The sequence below is a fragment of the Apteryx rowi genome, unplaced genomic scaffold (assembly GCF_003343035.1).
Source record: "Apteryx rowi isolate R43461 unplaced genomic scaffold, aptRow1 scaffold_16, whole genome shotgun sequence".
Lineage (NCBI taxonomy): Eukaryota > Metazoa > Chordata > Aves > Apterygiformes > Apterygidae > Apteryx > Apteryx rowi.
The window spans coordinates 269,918-284,293 of NW_020447863.1; the positions used below are offsets into that span (position 1 = coordinate 269,918).

Consider the following 14,376-nt stretch of genomic DNA (forward strand, 5'->3'; position numbering starts at 1 on the left):
AGCGGCCGCGCAGCATGGCCGCTCCCGCTCCGTGCGCCCGGCCGGCCGCCTCTTAAAAGGGCAGCAGGGGCGGGTGCGCCGAGGCCGCTGTCGCCCACACGCTGGCGCGTCGCCGCTTTAAGAGCTAGAGGGCGCCGCTGCCCGCGGGGCCGCCCCGAAACGCCTCCGAGGCGGAGGTGCAAAGAAACCATTTTATTAGGGCAAACCAGAGAACGGCGTTAAACGGGAGGCCCGGCGGTCACAGCACGACGCTCGCAGGAGAAGTTACAAAAATAAAGCGCGGAAGAAGTTAATAAACCGGCACAGACCGCCCGATCCCTTCCCCAGCTGGCTCCCGGCGGGGCCCTGCGCGAGCCCGGCTCCTGCCTTCCCCACGGCCGCGAGTGGCAGCAGGCCGCGCCGCTCTCCCTCCCCGTCGCGGTATTCCCGGTTGCGGCGTTACCTTTCAAGTATTCCTCGGGAAAAGCCAACGCTCCCCCGACTCTTCCCGCTCGCTGCGGGACGAGGCAGCGGGGGCTCGGCGAGGGCGAGCCAAGCACAAGCGCGCCAGAGCGGAGGCGGCAAGGCGGAGGCATCGGCTCATCCACGCAGACCCGCGACGGGCTCCAGCGCTCTGCCCCGGCAGCGCACTTCCACCCGCAGCCACCCAGCACGGGGCCTCTCGGCTCCTCTCGGTCACTACTGGGGAGGGCACTGAGAAATACTGTAGTTATCAGTGTAGCAGCGTTAACTCCGAGCTCAACAAGGTGAGTCACATCACCAAGAGATGTTTGCACAAAGCCACCAGTTTAGCTAAAGGAAACATTGCAAAAAATAGTGTTTAAAAAGCAGCCTAAAACAAGGAGTTTTAGAGTGGTGAGGTGTTCTCTATACCCTGTTCTGACACAGTTCTTTCCAGTCGACATAAAAAGCGTTACTTTGGAAAACTACCAGATTTGTTGCTCTCTTTTTCTGGGAAAGGAGGGTGTTTTAGGCTAAAAGGTGCAAGGCTAAAACAAAATCACTGACACTCATTAAGAGAAAATAGCCTCTGTTTTCCCAAATACCCCAGACTCCCCTAAAGCAGCCTATGACCTTCATTCCACTCACTGCCAAACTGAATAATTCTGCATTAGGTCATGAAATTCAAACTCAAAAAAATCAGTGTTCTGAGCGATCACAACTGACTACTTAATCTCTCATATCCCATTTCTTCTACCTTATTGTCAAAGCTACAAAATTTCCAGAGGCCTGAGTTACAGCAAGGTGAAAGAAGGGTAGAGTGGATCTTTTTTCCTCATCAGGAGGGACCATCTCTTCCCACATCCAGCATAGTTTTCTATTTTTCCTCCCAGGAAAGCGTCCCCCTTCCCCTGGTTGGCAGTAGTCCTGCCTGCAAGGAATGCTTAGCAAGAGCTCTTTAAACTTCCTCTAGTTGGGCCCCTGCAAAGCAAGGGCTCCTCAAGGCACCCTCTCAAGTCTAACACCTTCAGGCTCTAGGAACTGCTGCTTCAACCAGTCTTGCTGCTCTCATCCCTGATCTGCTACTGGGGAAGTTGGAGGTGGAAATGTCTCAAGCGCAGAGCAGTCGTTACTTGGCCACACAAGCAAGGAACTGCCATGGGCTAGTTAATGCTGTCCGACCTCAGCAACATCACCAACAGCCTCAAGGAATGAAGCCAAGGTAACTCATCAGGAGAGTCAAAAGCTTTTCTCCCCTCTGAAAATGCACTTTTGCCCTTAAAGAAAGGTACTGGAGACCCTTTACAAGCTAGGAATGAAAGAGGCTGCATGCTGCCTGTACCCAGCCAGCCTTCTGCACTGCTACGCCGATAGCCACCTCCCTGCTATCTTCCCTCAAGTGTTTGTGATCTACAGTCCAACACTCGGGTCAGAGCTGGGGCAACTCCACTGCAGTGGAAGCCAACTTCAGGGCCCAAATACTACTCTGAGAACAAGCAGAAGTTCATCAGAAAGTAGCGTTTGAATCCTGATTAGCCTGCTGCCTTTTCAGGTTATTTTAAGGAGACTTCTACACATTCAGAGAAGGAATCCTTGTTCCTGTTAGCAGTGAAAAAACACAGCTTAGGGAGACCCAGCACTTACTGGGGGGACCTGAACTGGACGGCCCAGGAATTCAGGGAGGCGAGAGCCAAACTTGTGCATGGAATGTAAGAGAGCAACAATATTTACAGCAGTTTGGAGGCAGAAGCATTTTGTAGGAGGTCCAGTCCTGCCTAGGAGTTTCATCCTCCAGTTCTACGTTTGTGTCTACCAGCTTTATGTTTAGTCATAAAAGGTCCGACTATTGGCCTCTCTAGTGCAGAGTACCTAAGAGCTGAGCCCATGAGACCAGCTAGAATAGCTCGGGATGGATGCTCTTCCTGCCTCCTATCACTGTGGTTAGAGCGGGCAGGATGCCCCATCACACATCTGTCCTGTTCTATCAGTTCCATATTTCTTGGAGGAAAAATCTACCCTCTAGAAAGGATTACAGCACAGAGGGATACTGCTAGCCACAGGCATTAGCTACAGATTGTTTAAATCTCCAGYTGCTCATGCTCCACTACAGCAGCAACACCTGGCTGCACCTCTGTCACTAGAGCATCTTCTGAAGAGTCAGGAAAAAACTGCTTGGGGTTGCTAACAAGAACATAAGAACGTGTTTCAACCTGCTCTTCACCCATCCTTGTGACAATTACAGTAGTCTGTAAAGAACTGGCCTTAGCTGAAGGAAATAACACTAGTACAAAGCTGAATGCTGACAACACCCCTCTTGCTAGGGCCTTTCTAGGCCATCAGCAGCGTAAGCAGATCTTAGAAAGTAAAAGACTGACCTTTAACATATTGGTACCCATAAATACAGAAAAGTGCAGTGTCAAACAGCTATGCAGAGGTGAGCCAGCATAGCACAGAAAAAGAGAATAAAGCATGCTGGATTAGTGTTCACTCAAGAGCTTTTGCGCAGTCGGAGCACTTGGGTGCTCCAGTTCCTCCCTATGAGGAGGATTACGGTTTCTGATCAATCTGACATTCCTGAAGGTTAACATTTCTCATTCACCTAAGCCTGATCCACTGTATTTGAAATGCAAGTTTCCCTCTCAAGAGGGACAAATGTCCAATTCAGGACAGTCACTCCAACAGGACTGGTACACAGAGAAGTGGACCACCCCCTGGAGTAAGCTAGTGACTGAAATGCTTGTATCCCCACTGGATTACACCAGAAAAAGGCAGGTCTGACCTAAAAGCGAAAACCTCTTCCTGGCAAGAAGTACTGTTAGACAATTTCAAGGTCACTGTGACCACAGCTTATGCAGGGCAGTATTATGCAAGTCACCGAGGCAGAAAACCCCAATGTCATGCCAGTATAAGCCCCTAAATACAGCTGCCTTCACAGCATGCGACTAGATGCCCATTTCTTGTGTTTCAGAATCCTGATTGTGGCTGGACGTCCTCCAGTGCAGAGCTAGGAAAGCAGCACTGCTGCTGCTGATCACAGACAGCTAGAGGTCTCAGCCTCCCTGCAGCAACAACCTCCTGCTCTAAGGCTGTGCGTAATAAGGCTCGACTTAATCAAACTACGCTCCCCTCATTGATTAAAACCACCATAGTCTATCTTTCAAGGAGACCTTGTGGATAAGGCGATTCTGGATTCAGGCAACTTCAGTGCACAAAGCAGCCAGCTGTAACTGTGTCCAGCCATCTCAGCTTCTCAAGGTCTCTCTTCCATGTGATGGAGTCCAAACAGCTGGATGTCAGATGACACTCACCACAAGCTGATGCAGTCTTCCTTTTTGCACATCCCAGAGATGGCTAAGTGCAGACATGAAGGAGAAGAATCCAGAAGCTACGTGAACGGCAGGATGAGTGACTTCAGTGGGATACATTCTATTTACAGGAGAAAGATCCTCCTCTACTCATCCACCAACTTCACTGGGTCCAGCCTGTCCCTTCCTCATCAGAAGTTACTCCATGTGAGCATACTTCCATAATGCAGAAGGATTTCATCCCACAGGACTTGAGGGATATGCAGATAGATGGTTTCTTTCTCCCCAGACTTAAAGTCATTAAAAAAAAAAGATACAAAGAACTGCTTTTGGCAGTACGGAGGCATTTGAGATTTGAAAAATATGGAGTGCAGGACCCAAGTAGATGGGGAAGTAATCAGTCCTTGACCTAATAAATAGAGTAGAAGGAAATCTTCAAGGTGGCCAGTTGCCAAAACACAAAACTTGAAGTCCTGCAGAGACCTCTAGGAACTTTAATGCACCACACTGTATGGGGGCATCTCCTAGGATCCACTGCCATGCAGTTTCTCTGACACCTTTTGTCAGGCTCATGGACTATTTGGAATCCTGAAGTTCCTTTGCCTTCTTCAAAATCAGGTGAACATCAGAGATAGGATAATCCTGCATCAAAGAAACAAAGTGATTTAAGTGCCTCCTTAACATTCCTTGCACGCACCATTCCATCCAAGCAGGGCAAACCTTGACAGTAGCATTCTTGGCCACACTAACACCCCTAAGCTTGAAGTTAAATATTATCATCTTCAGTTACTCCCCTAACAACTGTTTCCTGGTTTATTTTGTAACTGACCAAGCCTGAATACCCTTCAAGAAGGTTTTTTATTTCTCCTCCAAGGGTACAGCTAAGCTGGCTTGATACAAGTACTACCTTCATGCCAGAAAGCTTTATCAAAGCCAGTACCTTGCACAGCCCAAAGCAGGAACTGGCAGAATCAGAGATATCCTACTGTTCAGTGCAGGTGTTTTCAACCTTGGGCTCTCACAGACCTCAGAACTAAACAAAAGCCACTTGCCAACAAATTTAAGACTGTTATACAGGGTTTCACATCTTTGCTGGAAAATATTCAGTTATTTGCAAACCAAAACAAGGTTAAAAAAACTCTAGTCTAAGAACAGAAGTTCTTTGTAGGGTAGGAAGGATGCATAAGTGAAAGAAGGCTTCATTTTAATGGTGGTGCTGGACTTCAGACAGCAGTGCTGTGTCTCACAAACACAAGACCAGAGAAGGAACACTACTCTGAAATGGGGGCCACTACTATTGTAGCACCAAGATGTAGCAGAAAAGGCAGGGGAGGAGGGGGGAAGGAGAAGAGATCCAGACAGAGCTAGGAAAACAAAATGGACAGCATACAGCCATCTTCTGCATGTGGAAGTGAAAACCCAGTTAGCAGTATGGGGAGCAGAGACAGACAGACACCACCACCAAGAAAGCCCAAGCAGTTAAAGTAGTCATTTGTCTTAAGCGAGGTCAGTTTGCCAGTGGGGACCACGGTGTGCAAAGACTCACACTTCCAGTAACAGGCATGCTGTAATACCAAGCTTAAGATTTTTCTGCATGCAACCATCAGAAATCTGGTATTTCTCTTCACCCAGGCATTCTCCTACCATCTCCTAGGGTCATCATGCTCTCTCACAGTACTATTTCAAGAGATTTTCAGATTTTCAAAGTATTTATTTCTTACCTGTAGCAGCCTCATGTTCAGAGTGAAGTCTCCTTCCAGCAACTGATCCCGGATTAGTCTGAAAGACAGAAATTAATCCGGCTACTTCTGATTCTTTACAGAGAAACTTTAAAAATGGGCCACAGAGTGCCCTTACAGATGCTTTTGAGAACACTTTCTCCATCATTGTGACAGACGACTATAGCCCATTCACCAGACACACTAATACGTGCCTGTAGAAGACTCCTGCATCCATGAATTTAGGCAAAGGAGGGAAAGAAAAGGGCAGTAAAGAGCTGCTATCTCTATACTTACGTCAACATGGCACAACAGACGAGCAGAAGAAAATCAAAGCGCTTGTCATCGGCAAAGAGGGAGTCCCAGATACGGATGACGTCTGGCAGCAGGAACTCTTGGGACAAGAGCAGCGTCAGCCAGCGGAAGGCAAAGAACTGAGGTTTGATGTTCTGTTCTTGCTGTCAGACATGCACCAGGCAAAGAATGAGTACGTGCTCTCGGCCAGTTCCCTACAAGTAAGAGATGCACCCCATGTTTCCATCCCCATCTCCACCCTGATATAGCTCCAGGCTGCCAACTCACACTGCAGCATCAGCAAGTCCACCACCTCCTTTGAAGGCTCTACACTTAAGTTGGATCAAGAGAGACAGTTCTTCAGCGCCACCATACTCTATGTCTATAGACAAGTCAGAAAATGCCCCTCTCTAAGACATGGAGTAAAGGAACCTTTCCTTTCCTAAAGGCACTGGTTGGGTTAGTCCAGTTAAACTTCCCAAGCAATCTGAATGTTCCCATTTGAACAGCATTTATCTCCGAAGCTACAGCCCTCCCTCTCTAGCAGAGATACTGTTTTGATCACGATTGCCTCTCCTTTCCAGAAGTCCTGTATTTATCAAAAGTTTACTCTTTACAGAAAGAAACAAAGACGGAGCAGAGCTCATACTGATGGCCAGTAAAAGATACCATAAGCAATTTTAGCCTGTAGCTTTCTTGTTTTCTACTGTCAAAACCAAAGGATCATAAGTTTAAGCAAGGTCAAATGAGTCAGGATTCTGATGATCCAGGACTAGCTGAAGCACAGCCAAGACCATTTCCTGCTGGCCAAACAGAAGCAGTTTATTTTCTCCCCACTGAATCAGCCTTCAACCAACACTGTAGGTTGCATCACTGTGCTGACAGACTGAATTTTGTCTGTCAAGAACAAGAAACATCCTGAGCTCTCTAAATGCAAGAAATATCAACATGATTTGGTGAAGGGTGGAGTAACAAGAACAGCTTTTCCTTCCAAGTTCTCCTTGGACTTTCACACTAAAAGGACTGTAAGACCTCAAGTTGTTTTCAGCAAAAGCTGCCTTCCAGATGTTCTGTAATCCCTCTACCAAAACACATAAACAACCCAAAGCACTCAGAGGTCCTTGGATGAAGAAAAATGATAGAGTTAGATGGGCAGGATGGTCCAACTTGCTGGATTTACTTCCACAGTGATCTCCAGGTAGTTTAAGTTAGTGCTGTCAGGGCATTCAGTGGCAACAGAGGTATGACTTTTTTTTAATTTTATTTTTGTAATTAAAAAGACAGAAACACAATCCCTGTAACCTCAGTTTCCAAGGAACTTTACAGGAAAACTCATGTTTGGCCTGCTGACAGGAAGAAAGTACAGACTCCAGTTCCAACTAAGCCTCAACACAGGTGACCAGGGATCATGGCCAAGTCACTTCAGAGTCACAACTGGCAGCTTTGCAAAATTGTTTGCTTTCACAGCCACGCATGGGAGGAAAGCTTTGCTGCGTCAGCTCGCTCTGAGCTTACTCCAAGGAGAGACTGTTTCAGCCCATAGATAAGACAGCCTTTGCCTGTGGGCAAAGTTCTTTATATGCTCTCTCAACCTTTCTACTCAAGCACAGTAACAGTTTAACAAGATTGGTTCACTGTTAAGTCCCACTCCTCACATTCCAACCAAGACTCAGAGAAACACCTAGCTCCTCACCAGTTTCARATACAGCTCCACATCTTTCTCCTTCAGGGTGGAATAAACCTTCTCCATTTTGTAGGTAATGCCACACTGAGAATCATCCAAGCTCTTAATGAAGTTGTCCCGAATCTCAGCCATTAGGTTGGTAAAGCAGAAAAACGTGTCTGCTTCAGCATGCTCTGAAAAAGATGATGAGGGAATAGAGGAAGCATCACTGACAGAGGCACCCAGACTTAGAACTGCTCTTGCTCAATAACCTGGCAGCTGTACTGGATCCAAGCAGAAGATCCAACAAGATCTTGGCTTGTTTGGTCTGGGACAAGTTTAGGCACAGTCTTTTTTGGCTAAAAAGAGTCTACAGAGCCACGATAAATACAGACCTCGTATCAAACACAAGGTCTTCGTGACATGGGGTCAGGAACCAGTTATCTGTGTGTGAGAACACCATCTGCTCTCCCTGCTGCCTGCAAACACCCTCAGAGCTCCAGTGAAGTAGGAATAACAGGCCAAGTTCTCCCACTTCATCCTCTTTTATAAGGTATGTACARTACAAGCAAACAATAGCTTATAAGTCACTTAAGTTTCAGTCAGAAAGTGCAACTTAGACCCATGCAAAAAAAAAAAAAAACCAAAAACAACCAAACAAAAAGAAAATACTCACTTCCCATATCCTTATTACTCAGAGCCCCCTGGGTTTCTGTCAGTTCACTAGGGTCCTAAAAATTCCTCATCTCTTGCCCTATTCACTTTTTTCCCCCCGATCACTTGAAATATACTATTGGTATTTTGATAGTTTTCTGTCCCCTCTGTAACACAACCCTCTCGGTTGAGTTTCAAAGCTCCCAGCACAATCTGTTCCTAAGCCTCAGCTGGGCACTAATTCAGGTTAGTAAACATCATTTCCTGCAGATCAGTCCCCCCCTGGAGCCCATCACTGCATGCCAGAGTTCTCTCAAGAGAGTCCCATTCCTGAACCAGTTCTTTACACAGAAAGCATGCAGTATGACAGCCACTACCGAGCAGCTAAAACAGTCTCTCACCTTTCCACTCGCTGTTAGGATCTGTAGCAAAGGTGTAGTAAAGAGGCCCCACTATTTCATTCATCCCCTGAACGTACGCTATCCCGGGGTTCAGCTTGGCATAGATGAACAGGATTCGCTCCACCACTTCCCAGTGAGCTTCACAGCCATTGGGCAGAACTTCATACTCGCTCAGAGAATTAGGAGGTGTTTTAAGAGGGGAGCTCACCTGAAGAGCAAGGTAAAACTAGGGCTGATTCAGGGTAACCAGCTGGTACAGGCAGTTTCTTACACGTGACAAGCTTGGCTCTTAATACACATAGCTCCCCAGATTTGGGTAGCATATCCTAAGCAGGCAGGTATTGACAAAAATCAAGACAGGTAACTCAGGAAGCACAAAGGCACTGAAATCTTAGCACTGGCTATGTTTGAAGAACAAACCAGTCTGAACAGCAACAGACAGTCCCCCCAAATCATAGCATAACCTGCACCCATGCAGTAAGAAAACGTAGCAGTTCCACTTTGTTAGTAATGGAGGAAAGAGAACAAAGCTGTAATACTAGCAAGCTGCCTCCCCCAACAGCAAGCGTGCGGTGTTAACACACTAACACTCACGAGAGGAAAAATACAACACATGTTTCTGCAGATACTCAGCTCTTTTCTCCCTAACTCCAGTGGTATGAGATCCAGTTCTGGAAGACTATGCAAATTTAACTTCAGTGAATTTACCCTTCAGTGCCTTGCTCCCATGCAGGAAGACGTATAGGTCAGGCATAATCTACTCACATCTTCCTGCAACTCTTACTTCCACCAGAAGTCAGGAAGAAAAACCTTAAGATTAAATACACCTATAATTCCTTACCAGCTGTCAGGAATGTCAACTGTCTAGCTACTAGAATACATAGCATCAGCTAGGATATTAGTATAATTCCCTCACACAAGCAGAGGCAGAGAGGAAAAAGAGCCTAACAAATGCCATTCCCCTTATCAGCTATGATGCCTTGCCGTATGGGCAGCCCTCACATAGATCTTACGTTTGTAACCCCACTGCGGTTTCGCGCCACTGTCTGCGACTTGAGTGTGGTCTGCTCTACCCGCTTGCGCAGCGTCTCAAACTCATTTTGAGGGTCCAGGATTAAGAGGCAGGGGTAGTCTGTTGGGCGCTGGAAGAATGCCATGTCAGGGTACAGCCTCCTAGAATGGATACAGGAGGAAATCAAGTATAAGAAGAAGGAAGTACATGCTCTATCTGAAATGGGAGGGTTGGTTTAATATTAAACTTAATTTTCAAAGTACAAAGTGTTAACTAAAACACTCTGCTTCAGAAACCTGAGTCATTATGCCTCACGTACCTGACATCTTTGTCGATCTGGAGAAGCACCTCGTTATCCTTGAAGTAGGTATTCCATCGGCTGTCTGGGTTTGGATTGAGGGGCTAAAGAAATAAACGACATAAACATAACAAACAAGTTTCATTTGTACCAAATCCTCAGCAAATACACACGGATTTAACATTTGTGCTGTCCCTCTACCAGCCAGTACTAGCACTCTCCTAGCACACCAGGTTTAATCTTTGTTCTTACTAGCTACATTTAGTGTTGTTTCTTCAGACAGTATTTACAGTGCAGGAAGTGGACCAGTGTCTGGAAAACAAGTGAGGATGCAGAATCACTTAGAGAGGCAGAAGCCAACATTTTCAATCTCTTTTCTCCTGTCTTTTAATGTCTTTATTCGCAAAATCAGGTATCCCATCCTGCGTGAACAGGATTCCTGATTGCAGCTCCAGCTCCTGCAACGGGCACAGTCTTTACACCTAGTGTTAGGGTCACCCTCAGTACTCCCGTGTTGCAGTTATTGGTTACAGGTATCCGCCACCAGCTCAGCTCTGAGGGGGCTGATTAAGCACCAGCAGTGTGCCCAGGATAAAGGAAATACATATTAACACAAACAGCCTATCCTGTATCTGACCAGTTTTCCCATATGACAAACTTAACTCCCTCTTCCCCCACCCCAGCACATACTTTCTTCTCCCTAGATCAAGATCCATGAAAAGTTAACAATCACCTGTGAGACAGAAAAAACCCTGTAACGTTCCAGGAGATCCAAAGATCATCGTAATGTGCCAACGCCTGGACTGTTACAAACATGCTGGTTACAGCACCCAGCCTTCCAGAGACCACAGCAGCACAGATGACTGTACACCAGCAGAGGAGTTCATGTTCAGGACAAGACACGCGAGCAGTTGTACCATTTTATAGTCTCGTCCGATCAGTTCCTTCACCCCCTCCCTTAACACATACACTCTTAATTGCACTTTCAGAGAAGCAAAAAGCCAGGAGATACAGCAAAAATTAAAAAATAAAATAAGTATTAAAAGAGAATCACACAGTCAGCAACAGAACTAGAAATAAATGAGTCTCCTGCCTCCCATGGTCATAGTCCAACCCGACTGCTGCTTCTTTTACAGCCTCCATTCAGAGTAGCCTGTTCTGAGTCTATCCATGGAAATTACTTCCCAGGAGAACATCTCCTTGCTAGAAGCATCTCTTGTGACCCTCTCCTGTTCTCTAGGAGACCCATAGCCCGGGGAGCCAGCTCCAAAAGAGGGGAGAAGGGATACGTGTAGTTGAGAACAGCTCCCTTCATAGCTATTGGTGCTCTGCCAATAATTCAGGCTGAAGGCTACTAAGACAGAAGTGCAGAGCTGGTACCTAGGAACATTCCCTCCTGCCAGCAGGGCAAAATAGTCTGAAAAATGAGCCAAGAGCAGCCTAGGAGTTTAACTCCAGAACAACAGTTCATAACTTTGGGGAACCTTCTGCAACATAAAGGCTGAACAGCACTTACGTGATCTTCTAAGGTCACATCTTCCCTGGAAACACCCAGGTTGGCTTTGGCAATCCCAGGCTGGATAATCATTTCCTTCAGGAACTGGGAATACAGATCCCTTAAYGAGAGAAACGGGAATTTGTGATGAAGCAGAAGATTAAATCAATGTAAGTACCCAGACTGAGTTCAAATAGATCTTTCTGTGCCAGCTTGCTAGCCAGAAAACATTTGATTTGCTCTTCAGTTGAGTTCAAGTAAGAGGTCAATCCATCAACCCCATGAGACAGTCTACAGAACAATGCATTCCACACGAGAACACTTCATTTTTTATGTAGGTACTTAATTATTTAAGGAACTATTCCACTTCTCTACAGATATCATTAGAAATAAGGGAACAAGTATAGATCTCCTCACCTCTGCTTCTTCAGCAAAGAGCTCCATAAGGCTTTCTCTAAAGGGAGGTAGTTCAAGAGTATCTGTACAGAAGAAAGACGCACAAATATTAGTCTTTGAAGCATGAGCTATTAGACCTGCAAGATCAGCAAACCAAACACAGCAGCTAGAACTGGCTCTCTCAAACAACTGGGAGCTTTCTCCAGAAAGCCTAGTGCTTTGCCAAGGTACAGTCAGGAGTATTGCAGGGACAGGTTTTCAAAATAGGCCTATTCTCATGGCTGATCTATAGCAAAGCTGATTGAGTTGTACTGCTAGCTTAATACTGTGCTCATGCAAAGAGCAGACAGCCACTTTTTACCATCCAAAATAATGGCTGTCCTATGAGTACATGCTATTGCCGTTGGGCCAGTGCTAATCTCCACAGACTACTGTTAATTTAGAGCGGATTTTAAGTTCCATATTTTCACTTTTGTTTATGATTTTACGTGCCCCAAAATATTTTCTGTACTTGAGCAACCCGAAGCATCACTTGCAGGAAACAGAAGCACCCCAAGCAAAACCCACCTTCCAGCACAGGCAGCGCAGCCCACCATCAAAAGGGATTCCTGTGAAACGTCAGGCAGAGAGACAGTTAAGTTAGCCCCGGCCTTCTCACTACGGTTTGCAGGCGTCACCATGTAAACAGCAAGAGAGCACGCTTTCTCCCCGCAGGTAAGAAGCTTCCAAAGGGGCCCTAGAGGGGTTATACACGATGCCAAACCTGCTGGCGCCGCTCGCAGAGGAGGTGCCTGCGGCAGGCACCATGGGCACAGAGGGACGGGAGACCACGCAGCTGACACAGAGCGGAAGCGACAGGACCCCCAAGCGCTCCAGAAGGAGGGCAAAGGAAGGGTCGGCCTGGAAGTTTGTGCCTGCGCCTGAAGACCAAGCAGGCCGCCACGGCCGGCGGGGGACCGCGGCGGCGCTGGCTCGTCACCTCCAAGACCCGCCTGCCGGGCACGGAGTCCTGACACCCGCCGCTTCGTTAAACGCTTCGGAGCGGGTCAATTGGCGGGAGCAGAGACGACCTGCGGCTGCCGGGCTGCCCTCGAGCCTGACACCCGGCTCGGTGCCTTGCGGCAGGCCCAGCCCCGCGGGGGCAGCACCGGGCCCAGCACCGCCGTGCTCCCCCCACCCGGGCCGGGCCGGGGCCACTCACCGCTGAAGCAGAGGTCGCGGAGCTTGGCCAGCGCCACCGTGGGTTCGCCCAGCACCTCCTGGAAGTCCGCGATCCTGCGGGGAGGGAGCAGGCCCGCGAGCCGCCGGCGGAGGCGGTGGTTAGTAACGGCCTGGCGGCCCCCCCCCGCCCCTGGCCGCCCCCCGCAGCCCCGGGGAAGGGAAGGGAAGGGCAGGGCAGGGCAGGGCAGGGCAGGGCCGGGCCGCGGGGCCCCGCCGCACCCACCTGCTCCGGTGCAGCCGCGACATGGCGGCCCCCCGCGCCCCTTCCCCGCGCGCCGCCTAAATGCTCCGGCTGGAAACCCAGCCCGCGGGATGGGGGGGAGACGGGGGGGAGCGGGGCAGGGCTCTGGAGGCCCCGCCCCGTTCCCATCCCCGTGGGCGGGGCTAKGTGAGACCACGCCTCCTCTTCGGAGCACGCCCTCGGCGGGGGAGGGGTGCCGCGTTTCCCCACCTTCACCCCTGCCCTGGCGGCGTGAGGAGACGTGGCTGCACCTCTGCGGGGCCTGGCAGCGTTTCGGGGGCCGCGGCCCCGGCCCCTGGGGCGAGGGTGTTCGTGGGGGCCGCCCGAGGGAGCAGCGGGGCACCGCCCTGCTCCCCGCTCGCCCCGGGGGCCGCGCCAGGTGCTGGCTCTGCGGGGGAGCTGGGGCGAAAGGGCCGAGCGCTGCTCTAAGCTTGCGCCTCTATAGAGCGCCTGCATGAGGGAGGCCCCTAGGGGAAGGGCCGGCGGCCCGCTCTGGCGCGCAGGGCTGCAGCAGCTCCGTTCATCCCTAGCCTGGCACGGGCGGAGGGAGTGCCAGGAGACGGCAGCGATCGGCCCAGGCGAGGCCCAGTGGAGCGGCAGGCCGCGGCGTTTGCTCGCGGCAAAACCGGTGAACCGGGAGGGGAGGCCCGGCCCACAGCGCGGGGGAGGCCTCACTGCCTGCCTCGGAGGGCCGCCGCCACTCATGCCCGCTCGCAGCCGGGGCTGCCGCCGCCACGCCGGCCCGGGCGGTGACACGAGCAGTCCGGTGGGCTCGCACCCTGACACCATGCGACATCACGGCAGCACGCTGCGATGTCATCGCAGTGAGCACCGTACCTGGGCCCCGAGGGCGGATAATGCCATCGCGCCCCCCTGGCGTGATGTCACCACACTCGTGACGTCACATCGCTGCTCGATAACGCGGCGAGGCCACGCTGCGCTGACGCCGGGCTGTGAGGGCGGGCAGGAACCGTGGGCAGGGCCCCGAGCGTTCCGGGCGGGCCGGTGTTTCCGGGGGGAAGGCGGCGCCGCTTCCGGCGCGGGGCGGCCCGGCTGGCGGAAGTGACGGCGGGGTTTGTTGACAGCGGAGGCCGCGGCGGGGGGAGCGGCCCGAGGAGGACGCGGAGCTCTGCCCGCCCCGGGAGCGGAGCCGGCCCGAGCCGGGACTCCCCCCGCCCCCATCCGCCGCGCCGGGCGGGGGCCTGGCGCCAGGTGAGTGCCACCGCCCCGCGCCCCG

The 14,376-nt window shown here is 50.3% G+C and overlaps 2 protein-coding genes across 6 annotated transcripts in view; one reads left to right on the top strand and one right to left on the bottom strand.

Moving 5' to 3' along the window:
• Window positions 1-177: 177 nt before the first annotated feature.
• TBC1D13 (TBC1 domain family member 13) lies at window positions 178-13,228 on the bottom strand. 3 transcript variants are annotated; one of them, XR_003252475.1, is made up of 13 exons: window positions 13,122-13,228; window positions 12,879-12,952; window positions 12,245-12,285; window positions 11,699-11,760; window positions 11,303-11,402; window positions 9,808-9,890; window positions 9,490-9,649; window positions 8,477-8,684; window positions 7,452-7,615; window positions 5,762-5,922; window positions 5,468-5,525; window positions 3,609-4,388; window positions 178-792 (listed from the first exon to the last, which is right to left on the bottom strand). XR_003252475.1 is itself a non-coding variant. In XM_026059631.1 (12 exons), exons 1-12 carry the CDS (start codon window positions 13,142-13,144, stop codon window positions 4,323-4,325), a joined length of 1,200 nt encoding a protein of 399 aa, XP_025915416.1. In that variant the 5' UTR covers window positions 13,145-13,228; the 3' UTR covers window positions 178-4,322. The 3 variants fall into 3 exon arrangements, 2 of the variants coding, with proteins under 2 accessions (XP_025915416.1, XP_025915417.1); XM_026059631.1 differs by having other exon boundaries at window positions 178-4,388; XM_026059632.1 differs by lacking the exons at window positions 178-792; window positions 3,609-4,388; window positions 5,468-5,525 and having other exon boundaries at window positions 5,889-5,973.
• Window positions 13,229-14,216: 988 nt separating this feature from the next.
• Window positions 14,217-14,376, top strand: part of ZER1 (zyg-11 related cell cycle regulator) — a 21,695-nt gene continuing 21,535 nt past the window's right edge. For all 3 annotated transcript variants that reach the window (XM_026059624.1, XM_026059622.1, XM_026059623.1), the window contains exon 1: window positions 14,217-14,351. The gene's annotated coding sequence lies outside the window, so the exon portion shown is untranslated. The remainder of the gene's footprint in view (window positions 14,352-14,376) is intronic.